The 25427-nt window shown below is 42.3% G+C and overlaps 1 protein-coding gene across 2 annotated transcripts in view; it reads right to left on the reverse strand.

Annotated features, from left to right (window-relative positions):
- Positions 1 to 25427, reverse strand: part of dennd1b (DENN/MADD domain containing 1B) — a 129591-nt gene that overhangs the window by 61259 nt on the left and 42905 nt on the right. For both annotated transcript variants that reach the window (XM_072660938.1, XM_072660939.1), the window contains exons 4-7: positions 13699 to 13748; positions 12548 to 12667; positions 4805 to 4874; positions 1524 to 1604 (exon numbers count right to left, since the gene is read on the reverse strand). In XM_072660938.1, coding sequence (XP_072517039.1) covers positions 1524 to 1604; positions 4805 to 4874; positions 12548 to 12667; positions 13699 to 13748 — 321 coding nt within the window. The remainder of the gene's footprint in view (positions 1 to 1523; positions 1605 to 4804; positions 4875 to 12547; positions 12668 to 13698; positions 13749 to 25427) is intronic.

The raw sequence follows: 25427 nt of genomic DNA on the forward strand, positions 1-25427 counted from the left end.
GATTTGTGAAGTTAAGTTACATTTAAATCCGCCTTATTAACAATAAACTGCTGCTGTTTAAAAGCTGCATGTGGAGTCCCTGTGCTAGTTCAAGTAACTGCGGAAAAGGTTACAGAGGGCAGCAAAACCTGTTTAATACTGCAGCTGAATCACATGTAAACACACAGTACTGAGCAAAGGCCAGAGACCATCCTTCATTGACCTTCATTCTGAGGAGACAAAATAAGCTACTTAGTGTGAAGACATGGAGAGGGCATCTTAGCTGCTAGGTTGGAATTGACTTAAATTGGGAGACCCTGTAGACCAAACTGAACCAAGCTGAACTGAAGCACTTTGAGCGTTTATCTTTGAGAGACAGGAAAAGACTAAAATAACGTTTCAGATCTTAAAAAAATAAAAACCAGGTCTGAAAGGATGTGGAGCTAATCAAGAAGCTCTTACTGTGAGAAGCAATATACAAAAAGAACTACAAAAATCTACAAACTTTGAACTGAACTTTGAGGTTTTCTACAAGGGGATTTTTCAACAACTCCAAAGTGAATTTTCTGATAGGAAGGAATAACAAACAAAAACAAACAAACAAAAAAATCTGACATTGCAACATGTTTTTTTTTTTTTACTTAAAGTCTCTTTTGACTGAAAACAAATGAAAAATGGTCTCTGACTTTTGCACAGTACTATACGCAAATGAAATCTGACAAACTGATGAATTAAAAAATAAAAACAGTAAAGTGATGTGAAAGACATAAAACACTACAAATAAGTAAATTTTCCCAAAATAACTGCAACATCACAAATACAGCTTTTCCTAAATCTGAGGTTTTGATGAACTGGAATAGAGGAAAAATTACCAGCATTGACAAGCTTCAAAACTAGCAAATAAACAAATATATATGTTAAACACATCTGTATGATAAATACATGAAAAATACAGCACACACTAGAAGCTAACTTTTTCAGGAATTTTATAGTATAATGTGTTACAGAAAATGCAGCACATCCTAAACCAAGCAAAGAAACCTTGAAATAAAAATACATTTTAATTCTTATTTATATCCACAATCTAGAACGATACATACATATAAACATATACATACACATATATATGTTTTGCTAATATTTAATACTATATATTTCATGATACTTTTGAAAGTCGCTCTGGATAAGAGCGTCTGCTAAATGCCTTAAATGTAAATGTAAATATATATTTTTTGTTTGTTTCTTTTTGGTCTAATGTTATGTGCAATTCTCTGTATCACAACAATATGCTGTATTCTTCTTTTCAAATGACTAGCTACTGTTACTGTTTAACCAACTGTTAAAGCAAGTCTGCAGCTAATAGTAGCTCTCTGGCTAGTATATCAACTCTATAGCTCGTAATACTTGGTCAATATTAACTGGAGGCACTGACAGGTGGCTCCTGAAGAGCGTTTTCAGCTGGATCTGACGACTTGTGAAAGTGAAAGTGGCCGTTACACAAGTAGCCACGGCTCAAATTTGTGTTTCTAAGCTCTGGTACCTACCACGCTCAGATTCACCGGCGTGTTGGGCTTGGGCACAGGCAGAGCATGCAGCGTTTCCAACATATCGTTCAAATCATTTTCCTGCAAAAGACAAAAGGACAGAAATAAAACACGGAGGTCACGACAAGGCACAAACATGCAAATCAAAAATTGTTGTTTTTTTTTTAAAGAAAAACAGAACATTGCAATTGGTGACCAATTTGGAGCGCAACTGATCCCTGCAGCAAGGCCGAAAGGGGGAGGAAAAACATCCGACGGACGTGCATTTAACGAGCGATCCTGAGGTTAAGAGACGGTAAGCTAGGCCGCGGCAGACGCTTATTATTCCGGCCATGATTTATGGCCAACATCGGCTGTTCGTAATTAACCATAGGCCCTCGCTCGGGGAAGGCGGCTTTAAGAAGGCACTGGAGAAAAGCTTCAGCCACAAAACAGGCCCCAGGATTATAACACTGGCCTTTTACGAGGTCTTCCGACGAGGGCAAAATTTACCCTGCCTAACTCCACGTTCTGTACAAGAGCAGCAGAGCTGGACGAAACAGCAGGGGTCCTCGTATCTGCTCTGTTTATTTGCTGTCTTCTTTTTCTTCTGCAGTAAATTGTCTGAGGCTTTCTTTTGGATCAGTTGTTTGGCGAGGACTGTTAGGACTGTGTGTGTGTGTGTGTTTATGTTGTGTTGTGTCTATGCATGCGCGTGTGTGTACTTTAGAGTAGCACAGGCTGCTGTCACGATAGGCCGGATGCTCACACGCATGGTCAGTAACACGGCCCGGGGAAACACTTCATTTCCCCTCGCCTTAAACCGTCATCGCTCTTGTCCTCCCTCGTCAGTCAACCTCGGCTTCATGCGCCGCACCATGCCATGCGCAAGCGCAACAGGGCGCATACACACTCGCCACACACTCCAACTCATTTAACACACTGCACAGCCTTCACACTTAGCTGGATAGTCTAGAAATAAACAAGGCAAAGGAATACGAAAGAGCCAGACTCCTGCATTCACTATAATAATACACTGCGTCACACTTTCATAGGGACACTTTTTACAAAAAATGGCTGACTAAGAAATGAAATAGATATAAAGATCAGAAGTCTGATCAAGAAGCAAACATGGATTATAAAACAAACATGGCAAGTAATGCTTAGAAATATATATTATATAATACAGAACGTTCTGTAATAGTGCACATTTTGTAAAAGTGAACTTTTTAGTGAACAAACTAATACAGAAATAAATGAAGTGCTGATTATCTGTACTTATACAAGTACATGAAAATTATAAATGTGAGGTCAACCATATGGCAAATGAAAATACATAAATAAATAAGTGGTTAATATATATTATGAAATGTCATAAATATGAAAATAATAAATAAGTGCAGTTAACTTTTTGCAAGCAAGATAAACAAACAAATAAATAAGACTAAGCGGCTGATTGTGAACTGCTGAAACGTGAAAAAGAAGGATGACCAATACAGTGACTAATACAATTTATAACATTTATAAATAAATATATAAAAGTGTAACTGAAGAAATAAACAAATGAGACTGATAAGTGACAATTAATAAGAAAAGTTAACAGTTAACAGTTTTGACAATAAATAAGTACAAACAAAAGACTGGAAAAAATACATAAATGAGTCGGATATAAAAGGAATTATAAAACATAAATATGAGTTTGGTAACTAACTTCCTAACTAAAAAAAAAAAGGAAAAAAAAGCCTTTCATAAGGAAAAAAATCTTATAAAAAATATATATACATAAATATATAAATACAACTGAAAAGTGGTTTACACAGATTATTAAATGTAATAAAAAATAAAACAGTTTGGCAACTGACTAACTAAATAAATAAAATAAATAAGACTGATTAAAAAATGTATAAATAAATACATAAATACGACTAAAAAAGTGGTTTACAGGTATTGCAAAATCTAATCAATTTGAAAAAAGCTTGGTAGTTACCTAAACATCTTTTAAGAATATGTATAAATAAATACATTGAGATTGATTAAGGGTTCATCTTGTACAAAATATACAAAGTGGATAAATAAAATTGGTAACTGGGCTGAAATGCATTACAAATATGAAACTACTATGCATGTGCAGTTGGCAAATAAACAAATTTTCGGCTGATAAAATGTAATAAAATGTAATAATAAATAAACAAACAAATGGGTCTAATAAAAGTTTTTTAAAAATCAATAAATGTGAAAAAGTAAATTGTAGAAAATGTGAAAAAAGTGTAGTTAACTTTTTACTAAACAGACAGACAGAGCAGAGGCAGTTGCGTGGTGGGTGGCTCGATGATGTGGAGCATGCGTTGCTGCTTTTCTTGCTCTCTTTGCCTCCCAGTGTACTTAGCCTGTGATCTGTTTGTGTTAACTGTGAGGAGGTTTCGTCCCCATCACTTCTCTCTTAGTAGCTCTGTTGAGCATAGCTGCATGACAGCCCACTGATACAGCAGCTCCAACTTCCTCCATCTCGCTCCGTCTTAAACACTGCCTCTTCAATACCCTGAGCTCCAATTCTCCCCACCGCCAAACCCTTTCCCCCTCATATAAGCTGCATATTTCAGCCCCCAAACTCTCCCCCCACCTCCCTCTCACTCTCTCTGTGTGCAGTTACAGTACAGTATGCTGTGCACTTTAGTTTTTTTTGGTTTTCTGGGGGGGGGGGGCGCAACAAAAGGTTTGGCACGGAGCATTTCCCAGCGATTTGTTTTCCAGTAAATCACTGTGGATTGACTTCCTGCTCGATGTTTGGTCTGTTAAATGTCAACAACACAGCAAAGCGAAGCGCTCGAGTGCCAGCCAGCGCCGCCTGACTAACCGGCCCAGGATTAGCCGTGCAGCTGATGGTTTTCCTTTCGCTTCTCCTCTTCCTTTGCACCTCGCTGTATAGCGGCTGGGTTTGGTTTCTCGGCGGCTGCTCGCTCCCCGGCGCTGGATGGAGAGGAGCGGGGTAATTTTCGCGTTTGTGACATTAGCAGTTTGCTCAGCCGAGCTCCAGCCAGCCACATGAAGAGCTGACATCACAGAGAAAAGTTTTAAAAGCCCTCATTAGCATTTCAGAGTGCCAATGTGAGAAAGTGACCAGAGTCTGGCGCACCGCCGCTGCCGCCGCTCCGTACAAGACAAAAAAAAAAAAAAAAAAGGAAAAGAAAAGGAAAAGGAAAAGGAAAAGGAAAAAGCAGCGCGGCTAAAAGTTCTGTTATTCAGCGAAGGAGCAGCTGATCGACCGCAGAGCTCTTTCATGCTGAAGACTTTGGGAAACTCACCTGGTGTTTGGTTAAGTAGTCTGCAAGGGTGTTCAGCAGCTTGTAGTAAATTTCAAACCAGGGCAGATAGCTGTGAGGACAGACACAGAGAAAGACGTCATGAGGTCAGGTCAGGTGTGGTGGAAGCCAGTGGAATGCACCTGTAATCAATGCACATGGCGTAGGGGTGGGCAATCAGCAATATTTTAATCGTTATCGTGATGAAGATTTATTTCGTGATAATGGAGTAAATATTGTCAAACAAATGCATGTCATGCTTAACCTGACCCACCCTTTTAAAAAACAACCACTTATGGTACCCTGAAGAGCCTGAAGCTTTTAACTGGTAAAACTGGCCAGTGACTGCTTCAGCAGACTGGAATTAGCAAGCTAGAATGGGATTAAAGTGAACGCAATGCAAATTTTCAGATTGTAACATTTTGGGGACGTTCCCAAAGAAGATGCCACAGAAGAACCACTTTTGGTTTTCTGAAGAACCATTTTTGTACGTTAGACGTTTTACCTTTGAATTGCTTCACATTAAGCAAAGGTTCTTTAATCCTTCAAAAGGTTCATTACTCTCTCAGATCTCTGTCACAAACAAGGTTCTTTAGGGAACCAAACGTGTGTGTTTTTCTGAGGCACTGCTCAAAATGTTTTGTTGCATCTAAATGCTGATTTATTTCTTTTTATACAGCGAACATAAAGCCAATTTTCCTGATGCTAAATCTGTATACATGGTCATTGCCTGGGACGTCCCAGGGAACATGCCATAAAAGAATCCTTTAAAAGGTTCTTTACACTCAAAGATCTCAGATCTCTTTCACAAACGCGGTACTTCAGGGAACCAAAAGTGGCTCCTCTACGACATGGCTCAGTTCTGAAGCACTTTAATTAATACATTTTTATACAGTGCACGTAACGTCAATTGCCATGAGGCTTAATCCGCAGAGGTGGCTAACGTCTGGGACGTTCCCAATGAAGATGCCATAAATCCCCTTTTGGCTCCCTAAAGAACTTTTACATTAATTCATATCAATCAAAGGTTCTTGGATCCTGTAAAATGTTCTGCACACACACAGATCTCAGATCTCTTTCACAAGCATGGCTGTTTAGGGAACCAAAAGTGGTTCTTCAATGGCATTACTTAATTTAAGTTCTACAGTCCTATTATTATTATTATTATTTTATTTCTTTTTTTTTTTTTTTTTTTTTTTTTTTTACAGTGAACATAATGCAAAAAATCTAATTTATGAAGGTGGCCAATGTCAGAGGCATTCCCAGGGAAGATGCCTTACAAGACCCAAAACTGATTCACTGAAGAACCATTTTTTGCTACAGAAGTGCAAGGATGAAGAACCGCTAAATTGGTAACGGACCTTCACATCTAGCTGAGGTTCGTTAACCCTTCAAAAATGTTCTTCACACACACACACACACACACACACACACACACACACACACACACACACAAACCTTTCACAAACGTGTTTCTTTAGGGAACCAAAAGTGGTTCTACTGTGGAGTAACGTCAACAACCCCTTGTAGCTCCTTTACTTTTATTGTTCTATTGAGTTGTGTCTGTATGTCAAAGCAGTGATTCACATCATGGATCGTGAGGATCTAAGTATCCCAATGCATTTTTTTTTTTGCGTCATCCCATTCACCTCCATCATTAAGTGACAGTAGAATATAGCACTGGACCTTCGGCTTGTAAAGAAAACAAACATCTAAACAAAAACAAACCAAAATCAGATTGTACCACTACCACAGCCCCCCCCCCCACCCTGCCTCACCTTGACATTTAACCTAGTGGCTTTGGGCTTCCTCCAGCGTTTTTAGCTACAGTACCACCATCCCCTATTATCACATTCTTTATACTCGCCGGCACCCGCATTTTAAACATTCCAGAGACTGCACTTTGGGGGGGGGGGGGGGGAGGGAGAGAGAGAGAGAGAGAGAGAGAGAGAGAGAGAGAGAGAACGCGAGAGAGAGAGAAAATAAAAGGATTTGGTTTCTTCAACAAAAACATGACTGGGCCACTGTAGCCTGTAATAAACGAGGGATAGAGGAAGAGGAAAAAAAGGAGGGATGCAATGGTTTACAAGCATGCTGCACCCAGATGCAGCAACAGAGCACATGCGTCTTGCTTCAGCCGGTACGTGAGGACTTTTCCACAGTCTTTTAGCTTTTAGCTTAGCCTTGCGTGAAAATAAAAAAAGGGGGGGGGGGCAAAGGGGGGACGGAGAAAGAATAAATTATACTGTATCTCTGGTTTAACTAATCACACCATACCCTCGCCAAGAGATACAGTATCACGTATCTGCAACATTGTGTTTTTTGTTTAGCTTGACAGATTCTTGGCAAAGTTGACATGGATTCTGGAGGTGGAACTGGGCCAACATTTTGTTTTGGCTTAGAGGTTGCAAGAACACACACCATTTACTCTGTTACGCAATCTAATGAAAAAAATAATAAATAAATAAATAAACGGCAGACAGCCTGCTAAGCCTTATTTATTTATTATTGTGAAGCCTTGATTTCAGCATTGCGTTTCAAACCCGATCTGAAATCAAGCACTTCATCGAGGCTGATTACATCACTTGGGCCGCAGAGCCTAATTGTCACGAATGCTTCATTATCTTCATCTGCGTGGATGAGGCTTACAAAATGAGCTTTAACTTTTCAGGGAAGGAGAAAAGCTAAATAACAATACAGGCGGTTAATTTATCATCATGATTTAATCTTAATGAAACAGAAGTCCTCACTGAACTACAGCACAGACAGAGGATTGATGGGAGTTCGCTCTTTCTCTCGCTCTTTTTTTTTTTTTTTTTTTTTTTTTTATAAAATCCCCCCTCCTCTCTTTGCATGGGTCAGTGAGCGCTCCGGCAGACTGGAATTAACAGACAACAAGAAAAACAATAAAGTGAACGTAATGCAAATTTTCATATCGCTAAATCCGCGGAGGCGGCCAATGCCGGGGCCGTTCCCAGGGAAGTGCGCTCAAGCGCGAGAGCTAGAAGTCTGAATGACCATTAACCTGAAACAATCAGCTCTTAACATGCCAATATTTTGACGTCCGCAGGAAGACTCTCCTAAACCAGGTCACACTATCTTAATGAAATATGCCTATGCAAAAAAAAAAAAAAAAAAAAAAGAGGATCTCAATGGATTACTCAGTGTAACTTTAAAGGACTGCTCCACTGAGAAATCAAATTTACACACTTTTCCCTTTATCACAAATAAAGCTGAGCAGCCAAAACTCAGTTGGTGTCTTGTATGGATCTGGTTTCCTTTAGTGACGTTTTGCTCTGATGCTATGAGGCTGATGTAGCAAAAAAGTAATGGAAGCTCCAGTGCAAGACTGAAGAAGCAAACTTCTTTGGCGTGACGGCAGACGTGTCTTCAGTGACTATTACATTATTTGTGGTATATAAGAGGTGGACAAGATTAAATTCTGAGTAAGATCTTTCAACCCTTCCTTCAAGATATGAGTGGCTGGATGTGATCTAACAACATTTTACAAAAACACAATTTTTTTTTTCTTCAATTAATTAAAAAATAGACTATTGAAGAAAGGACGACAGGAACACAGATGGTAGATAGATAAATAAATAAATAAATATATAATAAATAAATAAATAAACAAACAAATTAATGGAATAATGGGCTGAAACCCACCCTAATTGCTTTGTTGATTGTGTGTAGTTATTACACACTGACTGTTATTATTCATAGCTTCTCCAAACTCAAAAATAACAAAAATAGTTCTCAAGAACACCATAATCCTCCGTTTTATGTTATAAAGAATCATGTTTTAAAGGGTTTCATCAAAACCCATCTACCATAGGTTTTCCACCAAAGTGAAGAAAACCCTTGTAAATAAGCATTTAAGCTTAAAAAGAGGTCATCGCGTTTCTATGGTTTCACACAGCAATTATCTTTACTATAGATCCCCTGAGGAAGCATTTTTGTAATGGTATCTGATGTTTTTTTTGTTTGTTTGTTTGTTTGTTTGTTTGTTTTTTTTAAGTTTTGGACGTACTGCTATTATTCATTGAGGACGCACACTCAGATCATCATTCAGAACATCATTCATCACGATAACCTATCGGAATACAGCCCACCCCTACGTTCGGTAACCACGTACGAACACAGGCTGCCATCACATTCTGGTCAGCATGGCACGTCGTCCAGGATATGGCAATCACCTGACACCTTGAACGAGCCTGTTATGCCGGGCATAACAAAGCTAATCGCTATCTCCCTCTGCCTCTTTGTTTAAAACGCGAGGCTCCTGGATGCTAATCCTCCATTTTTCACTTGTGAAGGGGATTTAAATAGGAGTGCCTGTTGTCAGAGAGGCTCGACAGGCCTCAAAGAACCCAAACACTCATTATACTCCTAAATGAGGGAGCCTGTAAATCTTTTGTTTTAAAGCCAAATAAATTATTGCTGAATGAGCAGCGAACCTTAGCTTATCAAGATATCCAGGGAGGAATACCTTTCATATAATCCTGGCGTGGTGTTTTATTTCAAGGTAATAAACTGGAATTACACCACTTTTTGATACTTTGTAGCCAGCCGCCCCCCTCCCCTTTTTTTTAAATTACTTGGAGAGTTGGTGCCCCACCAGCCCCCTCAATCTCTTCACGGGTTAGTGAGTAAAAATGTGTTTGTATTTGACAAATCCTCCGATAGAGAAACATTCATCATTCCATACCGTGCCGGGGCGAAGCAATCTCTCCGGCTCTTTTCAACTCTCAGTTCTACTGGCAAAGCATACGGACTAATCTGACCACTCGCAACTCCTCACCCGCCGTTAGCCCCCAAGCCATGATGACCACATATACAGCACTGATAAGTGTCTACGTATGGCAAAACAAGGCAAACTGACCACGGATGAAGACAAACAGCATTTTAGGCAACATAAATAAGAGAGATTTCACAGTTTTTTTTGGGGGGGGGACCCTTTAACATTTCTAACGTTAACGTAACGCATGCTAATGTCTAATTTCAAGTAATTTTTGAGCGCTCAGATTGGACAATTCATCATGAATTCCTGACTAGTGGGGGGAAAAAAATTAATGCAGAAAAAAAGTCGAGACACTGATTGGCCTTGACTGAAAACTGTTCAGTGTGAAAACTGAAGCGTCAAAATTAAGCTAATTAACCCTTAAATAATTTTTTCACATCATATAAACTGCAAATAAATTGTAATTCCTGTAAAATATGGTTGATACAAAAATGCATCCAATAGCAAAGGCAGCACTTATTATAGATTGTACAGCTAAAGCATCCCCATCACAACTGTTCACAACCGGTCATTACATTACTACAAGTGAAAATGCAAGCTACAGAAGGCTCAGCAATACTCACACATGCTCATGCATGTTCTGTAACCAAACTGAATTTGGATCATTATAAATGTTGTTTATTCAGCTAATTCCACACAAGTAAATCGTTTATCTACATTTACATTAACCCCCGAGCTTCGTATTGATATTACGATAGCAAGAACGCATTTCTGAAAACACTTCATTAATCTGATCCAAAGCGGATTCCAACCTTGACCTCCTCTCATTAACACGAAAAACCGCTCCATTATAAAACACACTACTCGACTGCAGCCATTTCAAACGTGCTTATTATATACTGCGCATACATGTGAAAGGCATGTTAACTTCCTGCACGTCTGACAACTGCAGTTCTCCATTCGTCCTATAAAATATATTACAGATCTTAAATTAAACTGCTCAAGTGAATTACTTAAGTCAGCTCGCACCTTGTAAGCAGCTCAGAGTGAGATATGATTACAGCTTGTCTTTCTCCCCCCAGCAGGTCTAAAGGTTAAGCAAAGCAAATGAATTCTCCTCTGTCCGAACTGCTAAGTGACCAGGAACAGCAGAGAGCCTCTATATCACAAGTCTGCGCCATCAAATAAAGCGTGTAGAACGGGGCCTTTTTCCATTTTGGGCCTTCGAGACGTGTGAAGGTTACTGCTCACTGTGCTCAAGAGTGACTAAGGGGTGAGTGTAGGGAGTGAGCTATTTTATTTATTTATTTATTTATTTAAAAAATTAAAAAATAAATAAAAAAAACGGAAAAGGAATCCTTGGAAAGGAAACCCTGCTTTTAAAATGCTTTGGCCTGAAGGAACCCTGCCCTTTTGGCCTGGGCTCCAGACACCCAGCTACAAAGGCCTGACCACATAAAACTGTCCTTCTCATTAGGCTACTTCCTTGTGTAAGCATAGGTGACAATTTTATGGTCCCAGCACTTCAACTATCGCGTGGACACAAACTGTTTTAATTACTTTTGTTTTCAGAGTCGCAGAGTCGAGGCATAAGCTGGGGTATCTTCTATTTAAACCTATATATAACTATTACATAGCTGATTTCTTTAATTTTGATTTTGTACTAAAGCTTTCAAAAATGAAAAAAAAAAGAATAAAATCAAATGAAATAAAATCCAATGTAATCTTTTCTTACTGTTAAAAAAAATCCTATTTTTTTCTCCTCTAATTTTCCTTATTGTCCTAAATTTGTATAAATAAATAAACTAAGCAGTACTATTCTTATTTTTGTTTTGAAATTTGTTTTAAACATCTTAAAGCAAACAAAGACCCTAAAAAAAAAAAAAAAACGGAAACCCTGAAACTTTCAATGCATTTCTTATTATGAATGAAGGAAGCCATGCAAACTACTCAGAATGCATAATGAATTTTATACATCATATGTCAAATGAATTAGCATGTAAAACTCAGTGAGAAGGACAGGGGAGACTTCTGCTAATTGGCAGTGAGGCTTCATGCATAATTATCGGCGAAGCGTCTCTGGCATGCTTCCGTGCCAGTAGCCGAGTAACGAGTGGAGAGAAAGAAAGGAAACGAACGAATGAAAGAAGGGGGAGGGGGGGGTAAAAAAATAAATAAATGAAACAAACAAAAAAAAAAAACACAAAAAAAAAAAAAAAAAAAAAAAAAAAAAAGGCCATCCAGTCCAGGGGTGGGAGGAGGAAAGATCTCGACAGCGGCTCATCAAGTCGATGATAAACCTGCAACTGTCCATCAGTATGGAGTTACCGTTCTACTAGAATTAAATGAGAAGAGACGTGGCTGTGCATTTCTAACAGCGTGGTGAGTTTCCATAGGTAACTGCATTTTCAGCAGCTTTGTGTTCTCCCACACAGCCCTGCTCTGCTCTGCTCTGCTCTGTGAAATAATTCAGAATTAGCATTTCTGTTTCATTTCCTCAGAACGTGTCATTGATACAACAAAAAAAGCACAATGCTGTCAGCAGCGCTGAGCATCCTGTAATGTGGATTAAACATTTGCACTGGTTTCAGACTGAGCGTTTACCTTTACGATGGACTGGAGAACATTAAAGTACAAGCAGAAATTAATCACTGACTTCTTACACTCTGAAATGTTCTGTACTTCTATAGTCAAGAGGTTCAGTGTCACACACACACACACACACACACACACACACACACACACACACACACACACACACACATACATACACCCCACACTAACTAGCATAAGCAACATTCAGAACTATGCTGCATATTTGGCTTTTGGTCTCATCTCGAACGGCTATTTTGTAGACGCAGTGTTCCTACACACTTCTTCCCTCTTTTAAATGTACCCTGTTTGCTCTGGCATGAAATGAAAAATAAAAAGGGAAAGATATAAAAAAATTAATTAAAAAAAGCAGCACAGGAGTTTATACAGAGAGAGAAAGTGGCGTTACTCACCTGAGCAGACAGATGCACACCTTGCAGCCGGAGGTCAGGCGGCAGAAGCCGAACCTCTGCTTGCTGTCGATGTCGGTGAGCACGAACGTGAAGTTCTGGCCCACCTGATTCTGGCACACTCTGCAAAGCAGCACACAGAAGAGAGCACGCGAGCATGAGCGCGAGAGCTTCAAAACGGCCCAATACACTGTAGGAGCTAATGAGACGTGCTGCTCAGGACTGACTTTAGAGCATGTTGACTCATATTTTAGACTAATTGCAAGAAACTGCAGGAGGGGTGGGGGCTCAGTCAAAGCGTTCATTAACCTTTACTCCATTATGCGGCAAGTAAACATACATAATTTCACCAGAAATAAAAAATAATCGTGATAAAAGGACAAAAAGAAAGCAGCAGCAATTTGTAAAACTGCAGTCGTAGGTAGTGGAAACAGTTCTGCTGTGAACACACACACAAATTAGCTTTGGGCAGACGCTAAACCAACTTCTATCCTAAGCTGATTTTGGCATTAATGTGATTATTAAAAGGCAATTTCTTCAACATCTGGCCGAACTGAAGGACTAAAAAACCCTACAGACCGTATGGGCTGAATTAACCTGCCTGGCTTGCTGTTTCACGGCCAAAGCGGAGAGCACTGCCGTTTCCTCGCTCTCTTCAACACTAGATGGCAGCAGTTAAGCTTCAGCAGAAAGGCCTTTCCCCACCCCCACCACCTATAAACTGTACAAAAGCACTTTTCACATTTTTATTTCCACAAGCAGGTCTGCTCGCCACTCGGCTGCTGGGAGAATCAGGCCCCCGCGTCGTCCCCAAGGACCCAATACTGACATGCAAACATACAATCTTATTTACCGGAGGTGAGGGCCTCTGTAGGTTTTTGGTTAGTTTCAATATATGCTTTTTAGAGTTGGGGTCAGGTGATTAAGGAGGGGGGGAAAGGGTGTATGGCACATCCCGTTATTCATTCACCCTGTGTGTGTGTGTGTGTGTGTGTGTGTGTGTGTGTGTGTGTACATGCAGGTGCGTGTACACTGTGGGGTTTTACATATTTATGGAAACAAAAAAAATAAATAAACAAAGAAACAAACAGTCCCGTTCACCTAAGCGGTGGTGCTTAGAGAGGGACAGAAGGCCGGCGAGAGGGAATTCCTACCTTTCCACATCAAAGGGGAAGCAGAACTTGGGCACAGTTTGTAGGACCTCCTACGACAAAACAGAGAAAGAGAGAAAACAGAAGAAAATTACACATGGGAGCGCACAGCTAGAGGTGGTTACATGCACAGAACAGCACCGCCAAGGTTTTTAGGGCTGCAAGCAATGGATGAGATACTAGGGGTGCAGGATGACTAACGTAAAATCTACATAACATATGGATATTTTAAAAGAGTAATTAAGAGTAATTAATTCCAATTAAAAAAAAAAAAAATCACACATTTGATTATAACAGGCCAGAATCATGTTAACGCTACTCATCTGAAGTCTAAATATCAGTTAGAAATACCCGTTAGAGATATCAGTTAAATCTAATCAATCGTCTGCTGGGGTCACCGTGCATCCTGTACAAAAAAAGGGCCTGTTTAACGCAGATGCAGGTCCTCCGAGTCTCAGGTGAGTATAGCTAAGTTATGTATTCATTTCCATAACAGATCTGTACATAGATATTCACATTAGTCTGCAATTCCGATATCAGTAATCACTCTGATATCAGGAAAAAAAAATGATATTACCATCATTTAAATTATGATTGTTCCAATATCTGGAACACCGTTCCAGAATTCCTGAATAAGCTATTTGCCCAACATCAGGAAAACATCAGATATCAACATTAGTCAGTAATTAGGACTGGGCGATATGGTAAATAAATACCATATCACGATATTTAAAGACATTTTCACGATACACAATATCACAATACATGTAATCACCAGACCAAAAACATCAGTAGCGCCAAATTCTTAAAAACTAATATTCAGATACTCTCCTGTTCTGAGTACAGTGATTTTTATTCAACATCTGCTGTTCTTCATCTGATTAAACCAGTCTAATTACACTGTTTGGAATCAAACCTGCAGTCCTTAGAAAAGCATACTGTGTATCACAATACGATAAATTATCGTCATCTTGCTAAGCTCTAAACGTAATTATTTCAATATCAGTAATCACCTCGATCAGAAAAACAAAAATTAAATATCAATGTTGGTCCAGAAATTACCACATCACCACATCAGCAATCAAGAAACATCAAGAAACCATCGGATATCAACTGATCAGTCCAGAACTCACATATCAGCAATCGTACAGATATCGGCAAACCATGAGATAAACACTGATTCGGATTTCCTATATAAGCAACGTGTCTGGCATGAGCAAAACACCAGATATCAAGATTGGTTTTGGCTTTTTTTTTTATTATTATTAAAACAACAACAACAACAAAACAAGACAAGATTAATGAATCAATAAGGTGATGCTAAATAGTGGCTGGCATGTATCACTGATTATAACTCTTAGCTTTTACGGAGTGCATCAATACCTTAATTCATCACACAAAAACACTCATCAGCAATTATTACTGGTCGTGACTCTAACTGCTCATCCACAGGTTCACTCAAGGGCTCAGTGAGCAACACAGGAAGTAAACACTGCGTAAAGATTCTAATGAAATGTTACGACACTCCTTTCTGTGCGAGTGTTAGTACAAATAAGCAGTTTGTCAATCCGGGCAATTGAACGAGTTAATGAAATGAATCAGTCGACATGTGCGGCACTTAAGCTCGGCGGTGACTGAGCAAGTGGGGGGTGGGGGGGGGGTTATCAGTAGCTTAAATAATTAGCTACCATTAACTTCATCCACTGGCAAGGTGGAGCAGAGGAGGGGAGGGGAGGTGTGCAGGGGGGTGGGGGGGGCTGAAGGTGCTGCCAGATTGCAGGGACAATGGCTGAGCGGCAGTGGGGATTGGGGAAGTTTGTGGAGGGGAAGCGGCCTTAAGGGCTTTACCTCCCTGCGCAGCCCCACGGGGAGAGGCCCCGCACCAGCAGCATATGGATTTCCACAGCCTGCCCAGCGCCATATGGGTTAGCCACGTCTGGCCGGACCTGCACCACAGCTTAGCCATGGGGAACCGCCAGTGATCACTAGTCACCCCCCCCCCCCCCCCCAACTCCCCTCCACTCCAAAAGAAAAAAAAAATATCGAAAGCTGCCACCACTAGCAAGCTTAGAGGGAGGGAGGGTGTGGCGCTGGTGCTGGTGTGCTGGGGTGTGTATCTGTGCATGTCTGTGTGTTTTTATTTGTGCGTGAGAGTGCAGAGCTGATGACTGTCTGTTGTACGGCTCAGTAGGAGGTGGAGGTTGGGGGGTTGTAGATGGGGTGGTGGTGTGGTGGGGAGGTTTAGTGAAATAGCAGATAGCAGGAGAGATTGAAGGCTCTGGCAGGAGAGGAGAGCTGGCAGCGGCGACGCTAACCGTGCCGCGTCTCACCGTGGCCTGTGACTGTACAACTGTTTCAGAATGAATAAATAAGGAAATAAAAAGACTGTCACACACACACACACGAGCGCTCCACGCTGCCGAATGTGCCCGCTACTATTATTAACTGCCATAGGCGCACTCCAATATGTTCCGCTGTGCCTCGCTTTCCTAGCCGTGCATATGGCGCAGGCCCCGGCGTAAATAAACTCATCTGCTTGCCACATTCCGAAGTTGTCACGGACGCCCCCCGTCTTGGCCGGGCTACTAGAGATGGGCAACACTGATAATTTGCGCTTCACTGATAGCCTGTAATGTCAAGCCTAATATCCACTTCCTAATACCGATAGCAGTCTTATAGAGCCCATAAATATGGAAAAATGTGATTTTGACTGTGACATTTTTTCCCGCATCCCCGTCATGCTAAAACCACGCATCTCCATTTCTGCTGTTCTTCACTTTTTTGTCAGAATGTGAATCTGTCAGCTGTTTGTGAAGCTAGGCCTGAATGCATCAAGCCCTACTAAATGTAAACCTCACCGATATTGAAGTCTACCAATGATGGTTCAGAATGATGGGCTGAGGAATAAAAGCTGTTAAAATAGATCAGTCCAGAAAAGGTTTAAACAAACATACAAAGAAACAAACACCACAGTAAGGGACAGAGTCTACAAATTGAAACCTTAGGAACATCTGTGTTAAAACGTCCCGAGGATGCAGCGGCAAATCACCCATGGAAGTCACCAAAGATTCCAAGAGAACGCTCCTGGTCTTTCTGGACTTAGCTAGCTACTCCACAAGAAGAAAGGGACTGGACCAAGGCCAAGGTGTGTGTGTGTGTGTGTGTGTGTGTGCATCCATCAAGTCAGAAAAAAATGGTTACGAAAAGAAACCTCCAGTTGCAGAAGAGCTCTTCATCCTCTAGCTGGTGTGACGCTATTTACGGCCTTTGACAGCAGGAACACCATACCAACATTTAAACATGATGGTGGTAGTGCACCAGCGTGAGGAGATTTTGCTGCTTCACTGGAGCTTCCTAACCAAGCCATTTCTCTGGTGAACGATGATCTGACGTGGATTCCTGTCCACAAAATTATTAGAGCAGATGCATGGATGTTTTGGGTGGAGGTCTCAAATTTAGTGCCTTCAGCCATGGAGGCAGGTCCTCTTCTTTTGGATATGGTTCCCCACAACACTCTGACCACTCTTTACATAGTGTTCTATTGGAAAGCTAGCTAGTTAGCTATGATCTGAATAAGGTTAGATAGCCAGTTGGATTAGCATAGCTAGCTAATCTATGATCAGTGTGCACACTGCATTTACTTTGAATGCGATGTGACCACAAACCATTTGACATGAAACGACTGGAAATTCTAACACAAGGCCGGAAGCAACACAAACTCCAGAAAGTGAGCAGAACGCAAACTACGGCATTCAATTTTCTACAGTCATTGATTAAACCCTTAATTTCCTTTGAATATTTAATAATCATAAAAACAACAGCTATTTTGCAAACATCCTCCTAGACAACACACATCCTGCAAGGTTTGCCCCTCCTCAGTAAAAAAAGAAAAAGCTGATCACACCTATCTGAGAATCTTTTGGGGATGGTCCTCACATTCTACTGATCATGCTTGATTGACATCCCTCCGTCCTAGACTCCTATCCTACAGCGGAGCTAGTCGGAGCTAAATATGAGGGGGAGAAAAGAGCGAAACCTACATATTATGCGGGTTGTGTTGCACACCCTGCTGAGTTTACTCACCATGCCTACTGTAGGCAAGCTTCTTATTTACGTTACTGCTGGGGCTGCATCCAGGGAATACACGCAGTGAACGCTTGCACGGCCTGTTAGGTCAACAGATGGACGGGCAAGCCCAACAAACAAATAGATGGATGGACAGAAATATGGGTTGCTAGCTTTTGGTTGTGCTGGGTTGTCTTAAGCTTGCTAGTAAACGTTCATCATATTTCTCATATATACAGAGTGAAACAGTAGGAAACACATATCTGTTAAGTTGTGTGGGCAGAAGAAACACAGGGACTGGTGAGGGTACTGCCTACACTGACTGATGTTTCGGAGACGTTCTGACCCAGTCGTCTAGCCATCACTATGTGGCCCTTGTCAAAGTGTCTCAGATCTTCGCCTGCTTCACCTTCAAGAAGTGCCTGTTCATTTACTGCCTTTTCATTTACTGCAGACGCCACTGTAGATAAACCTAATCAGCGTTTTCACGCCGCCTGTCAGGGGTCATATTGTTTTGGCTGATTGGTGTAGGGAGAAAGAACGAAAAAAAATAATAATTATATGCTATTTTAAGAGCTGTTTAAATCTGCAACGGTTTGAGGTGCACTGATGTCGAAGCTCAAATGTGGAAATAAAAGAGCAGAAAGACAAAATGTGCAAAACTGCCGCCTCGCACTTACTACTAATTCCTTTCTGGGCATGTGTTTAAAAATCCATACAAAAAAAAAGAAGAAAAAAAGACGACGAGCGCCATCGGGCTCACAGAAGCCTCACAGCAAGTGAAACGTTCCCACGACTCTCCTCACGGCATTAGCCGAATCTAAACCTCAGCAGTACGCATGTGCTAACGTACCTTCGCCCCCACCCTCTCCTCCCTCTCTCACTCACTGTTTTATTACCATTCATCCAGGTGATCAGGGGACTACACCAAAGCGTGTCAGGGGAGGGGAGGCAGACCGGAGGGGGGAAGTAGTGGGGAGGTGGGGTGGAAGGGTGTCTGTACGACGTGTGTGAGTTGCTGCTGTTGTTGTTGGGTTGTATATCCCCCCCGCACACACACACACACACACACACACACACACACACACACACACACACACACACACACATATATATATATATATATATATATATATATATATATATATATATATATATATATACACACACACACCCTTTCTTTCCTTTTCCCCTCACTTCTTCCTTGCCAACCATTTTCCCAAGACAAAAGAATATAAAGCAGCTAATACATTTACAACTCACTGGAGGCAGCAGCGGGGTGAACTTCGCGGGCTGCATTATTTATTTACTGTTGAGACAGGGATATCACTCAATGAGACAGCAAAGTCTCCATTCCGCCCAGGTCCCACTGCGGAGGCCCTGCAATCACAGCTTCCCTCTCTCTCTCGCTCACTCACTCATTTCTCTCCCTCTCTCTCTTTCTCTCTCTCCCTACCTTCATTTATTACCTCCACACACCTCGACTACCAACTACTTCTCCCCTCTCCCCTCCTCCCCACCTCCACGACCAACACCACCTTCCTTCACTCCCCCAGAGGGATGGCAGCTTCTCCAGGGCTGGACGTGGGGGCTGCATAAGCAGGAGGGAAGGAGGGGAAAAAGAAGGAAAAAGGAGGAAAGGCTGGAAGAACCTGGGGACTGGAGCAGTGGGCTTGCTCACAGTGTAGCAGAGTGTCAGGAGTATTTCTGAGCTGGGGATATTTAAATGAGAACAGTGAGACAGAAGGGCGGGCGGGCGGGCGAGAGGTAGAGAGAGAGAGAGCGGCGAGAGAGAGAGAGAGCGCGAGAGAGAGCGAGAGAGAGAGCGAGAGAGAGAGCGAGAGAGAGAGAGAGAGAGAGAGAGAGAGATTCCTGGCCCTGGGATGTAAGCAGAGGGGAACTTGGCAGTGTATGCTGCTGCTACTAGGTAAAAGAGACAAATGCAATAGTAACACACACACACACACACACACATACACACACTGTCAATACTAGGTAGGAGGTGGGGGTGAATAAGAAGAGAGGCAGGAGAAGGACAGTGAGACAGTGGGAGAGCGAGAAAGAGATACAGTAGGGATGGACTGACTTTTTACAATACACTAAATGGACAAAAGTATTGGGACACCTGCTCATTCAGTGCTTCTTCTGAAATCAGTTTTGAGTTGAAATATAGTGGTTCCTGCTTTTGCTGGAGTAACTGTCTCTACTGTCCAGGAAAGACTTTCTAGCCCACCCCTCTAGCCCACACCTGGCATTAGGAAGGGTGCCAATAGGCTCACGTTTATCTGCTACAGAAAGTCCTATTCTTTTGGCAGTACTTCTCTACAGGGACTAGAAAAGCTGTATGCGCGCATTTGGGTGCAACTCCGGGTGCTTTCACACCTCAGAATTCGGAATGGGCCAATCGGACACTGGTTTAGTTTTCCCTCTTAGTGCTTAGTTTGAATACAGTAATCGAACTCAGATGTGGACCAAAACAACCGCACAGAGACCTTTGGGAGGAGGAGGTCTCAGCCTGGTCTCAAAGCAAACTATGACAGCGTGATCGGACCTCAATCTGATACAACCATCAGGTGTACTCCACACGTTTAAGCGAACAGGCACAGTAATTTGCACTAGTCCAGAACACAGGCCTTCTCCCTTCAAACAAACCATAGGTGTGAAAACCTGTATCGTTTGTTTTAATTTATATATATATATATATATATATATATGTATATATATATATATATATATATATATGACGCAGACTGATACAGTGAGACACACAGAGAACGAGAGAGAGAGAGAGAGAGAGAGAGGCGGATAGATCCCTTTTCTCTTTCTCCTCAAGCTGGTGGGATTCCTCCCTGGGGGGTTTCAGTCTTTAAACCTCAACGCTCTTTAAAAATTCTGCCAGCCAGCAGGTCTACACGCCACTGTGGAACTGTCTGCAGCAGGGGAGGTGTGTATGTGTGTGAGTGAGAGGGGGAAAGAGAGAGAGAGAGAGAGAGAGAGACAGAGAGAGAGAGAGAGAGAGAGAGAGAGTGAGAGGGAGATTGGCATAGCCACCATGCTGATGGCACAGAAGTGCTGGTGACAGGTTTAACCCTGAGTTTCACCTGCAGATCAATGCTGCAGCCCCCGGCCTCTCGCTCGCCCTTCTCCAATTAGGTCCCTTCTTTCTCCCCCCCCCCCCCCCCCCCCCCCCCCCCCTCTCTCTCTCTCTCTCTCTCTCTCTCTAGCTCTCCCTGCTGCAGTCCGGCTGTAATAAATGCAGCTACAGAGGCCTACGGCTACTGGGACACAAAGAAACCGGGGTTCCCAAACAGGCCTTTCCAACACAGCTTTAACTACAGCATCACCTTCCTTTATAACCATTACGGCTGTGTTTACACCAAAAACACGAGCAAGTATTACAAGTATTACGCTGAGGGCCGTTGTGTGTTAGGGACGGTGGCTCAAAGAATTTCATAACAGTCATAACATGTGACCCGTTATGACGACTGTAACTGAAAAATTCCCATTTCCATGTCATAGCTAAAGTAGACCAAATGCATACATTTCTTCAAAGCAGTCACAGATACAGTAGCAGGAGTGGACAACAGAACGACAATTATTACAATAATGAAACACATTTTCACAAGTCTATATAGACAAAAGTTTTGGGACACCTGCTCATTGATTGGTTTGCCTGAAAACAAGGGTATGAACATTTTTTGCTTTTGTTGGAGTAACTGTCTCTATTGTCCAGCGAAGGCTTTCTACTTGATTTTGGAGCACTGCTTGTGAGGACTTGATTGCATTCAGCTACAAGAGTGTTAAAGGTCAGGATGCTGAATGATCACCAGCAAGCCTCATCCAAAAACCATTCTATTGGCAATACTTCTCTACAGGGACTAGACAAGCTATGTGTGAGCATTTGCACATCGGTGTCAGCAATGGTTGCTACTCTAATAATAGCTGAATGCATTTATTAGAAGGTATGCACACAAACATTTGGACAAATAGTGTATATTATGACATTACAGACCACATGCACCTTTAAGATAAAAGATATAGATGTAGAATAATGAGCTCTGTTTTTATTGGCTGCCCTGCATTGTGTCTCATTTAGTCCTGGTGTATAAATGGAGCCAAACTGCACTAGGCCGAATAGGCAGAAATATCAGAGAAATAGACTGCATGCAAATCCGGCTGCTTTCACAGCACAGTTTTCATATATGGATCTTCCGATACCTGGTTTGGCTAATTAAAGTCAATCCAGGATGGGCTGCATAGAGGAGAAACCTTTGCTCTCATAACTAGCTTGAAACATCTCAACTACTTTTCAGTGCTTGGCTGCATCTACATCTTGCTTTGCAAATGGGGAAGGATAGCCCCAACCTGTACCTTCAGCTTTAGAGCTAAGAACCGGCAGGAATGGGTGGGTGCTGTCAAGTCTATACCACAGTATGCTTCTGATATAACCCACAAAATAAAGCAAGCTAGGAAGACAGAGGAAGAGCTCAGTGATGTAATGAAACCAGAACAAAAAAAAAGTGTAGAAAACTCTTCAAGATCAGTTTCACACTTCATCAAACTATTTCTGGCACCTTGCATTGTCGTTGTCACATAAACTGATGAACCAAATGTGATCACTTCTCACAGATAAATATAACAATTCTCTTGGAACAATGGTGCACATCAAAATCCAGGATGTTAGATGGTTAACCGGTGGGTTCTCATAGCTGATGTGTTGGATGTACAGTAGGACAAATCAGGCAATGTGAAGACCTAAGCGACTCTGACAAGGGTCAAATCATTAAGGCCTGGCAACTGGGTCAGAGCATCTTCGAAACTGCAAGGTTTGTGGGGGTGCTCCCAGTCAACAAGGTCTGTGGAAACCACTGCAAATCTGTGGCAGGGGCAACAAAAGCTATCCAGCCTGGGCCAAACCTGACAGAGGTGTTTGTACTGTGGTACGAAGTCACAGAGAGTCACCTTGAATGATGGTCATGGGAGGAACACCTTGAAAAACACAGTGCAGCGCAGGGCTGTATAGCTGCAGACCAGTCAATCAGAGTTCCCATGCCAACCCCTGTCCACCACCAAAGAACCCAAATGGATTGGCAAGCATCAGAACTGGGCCTTGAACCGATAAAAGAAGGCCCTGATCTGGAGAGTCCTGTTTTATTTAACATGACCTGCATGGGCCGAGTACAGTTGCACTTCTGAACGTTTAACTAACGAGATGTACCAGAAGTCCATGGTCAATGGAAATCCATGGTGCCTCCACCTTGCAATTTACAGGACTCCAGATTCTACAGGGCACCCCTTTAGAGGTCTTGTAGATCCGTATTTCTCAACCCTGGTCCTTCAGGTCGACTGCCCTTCACATTTCTACCGTTTTCCCTGCTCCCAACACCTGATCCATCTAATCAGCTGATTACCAGCTAATTGCGGAGTTAAAGTGGGTGTGTTAAAACAGGAACAGCACTAAATGTGCCCTGTTGTAAATTGAGCTGCATCTCAGACATGTAGTCATAATATAATGGCTCATCAGTTTACAGGACCCTACAGTCCTCTAACATTACACTTCAGAACAGGAACAAATGACCTGTAACTAAACCAGCCACTTCTTTCTTCCTTAACTGTGCCTTCCTCATTTATGATACAAATGACATCAGCCCACTACTTGCGTGTCTGTGAATGCTGCATTCTGCTGCTCATTCGTTTCTCACTCTTTTAGAGCAGTAAAGGCAAGAATTAGAAGCTTGACCTTGAAAAAGCGCACAAGGTCAACTTTTACTCAGAACACATGACACCCTGATACGGCTCTAAGCACATATAGCATCATACCTTCATTCAGTTTCAGCACCACGGTCTGATGCAATGGCAGATCAATGGGGGGAAAATAATCTTTGTGTGCTCTGGACCTTCCAATCCTCCAACCGAGATCTCTTTCATTATATTTTAATCGTATGCTGCTGGCTTGCCGTTTTGACCCCGCGCTACGCGCCTTTAATAAGTGCCGACTTCGCCCCTGGACCAAAGCAACGTGCTAAAGGGGAAGTGTGAGGCTCGATGCAGTTTCAAATTGACGCTGGGCGTTACATTTTCACTTGAAAAGACTCGAGCCGAGCGGGAGGTGGGTGATTTCTGCTTCACCCCCCCCCACCCCCCTTCGTTTTCACGGCTTCTCAAGCCGACCCTTAGGTGGAAAGAAGCTAATATTCGGTGTGCCGGTGCAGAGGTCATTTCTCTCGCTTGCAAAAATAGCCTGTGTGTGCATGAGAGTGCTTAAGGAAATGTAGCAGGTGAGGTATTGATCCTCAGCCCCACTTAAAGAAAATAAAATAATATTTTTAAAAAGTTCCTTGCTCAGAAGTGTGTGACGGGGCTGTAGGGACCAGACACGGGGCAGGACGAGCAGGGAAAATTCCAGAGTAGCCACTGAAAACTCTGACTAGAAAACGAGGTGCGTTTCATCATTTCAAGGAGAAATTCAAGGGGGAAAAAAACTCGCTTGCGGCCTACAGATATTTTGTGTGTTCACTACCTATTGAACCCATTTAGTCACACAAACACGACCACTTTTAAGGTCAAATGATCTGAATCTCCACTGGAATCAGCAGCCTACGAAATTCACTGAACTGTTCCATCGGTAAAGCCAAGCTTGATTTCAAAGGCAAGCGCAGAAGGAGATATTATTCTCCAAAACTCTCCACGCTGCATAAATTAGCAAGTGACAGGCGAACGGTTTTGTTCTTATGATACAACTGATATTCTTCTGGGCCAAGTGGAGATTCAGTCACATATGCCCCAAAAGTGTGGAGCCAGAAACATCATTAATTGAGTGCCAAGTGGCCTGGGGGATTTTCTGCATTTAAGCTGTCATCTCCCAGCGGAGCGTTCTCTCTCCCTTTCTCTCTCTCTCTCTCTCTCTCTCTCTCTCTCTCTCTCTCTCTCTCTCTCTGGGTCCCTCTCTCTCTCTCTCACTCTGTGTGTGTGTGTGCGTGCTTCTGAAATAGCCTACACACTTGTAGCAGCAGCAGAGTCACCGCTTCACTCTCTCACTTCTTTCTTTCTCTCTCTCTTCTCTTATGAATTTCACCATCCATGGATTAATCTGCTTTTGGCAAGGGAAGGCTCTCTGGCAGTCAGGGCACTAAGCCACCATCCCACTGAAGTGTCTGATGCACACAGATCCGGCCCGGCAAGAAGACTTTTGGTTTTCTGACCTTTAGCACTGCAGTCAACAAGACCAATCGATGGGAAGTCACCGCAGTTCTTAATTTGTTCGGCAGCTATTCTGGAACCGCGATGGCGGGCGGAAGTCAAAAATAAGAAGCTTTGATCATTCATTTTGGCATGGTTCCTTCAAACAGCGCAACACAGCACAGTATGGGTGCTAATTCTGATCCGGAACTATCCGGACCCTGGCCGAGAACCTGGGTCCTCCACCTCCACCCCCCACCGGTAGCCATAAAAGTGGGAATGGTTCTAGATGGCAGCTGAAATATGCGTCAATCAGCCGATATGTCTCCAATTAGCTCATCCTGAGAGCTGACCAGATCAAATTCAAGAGTTAGGGATTACAGCAGCTCTGTGCAAGGCCCCTCGGTTGCAGGACGCTGCAGTTCCTTGATCGAATGCTAGATGGAACTACGGAGCTCAAACGCAACTGCAGAAGCCCATTAAAGCCA

This window comes from Salminus brasiliensis, chromosome 17 (genome assembly GCF_030463535.1).
Source record: "Salminus brasiliensis chromosome 17, fSalBra1.hap2, whole genome shotgun sequence".
Classification (NCBI taxonomy): domain Eukaryota; kingdom Metazoa; phylum Chordata; class Actinopteri; order Characiformes; family Bryconidae; genus Salminus; species Salminus brasiliensis.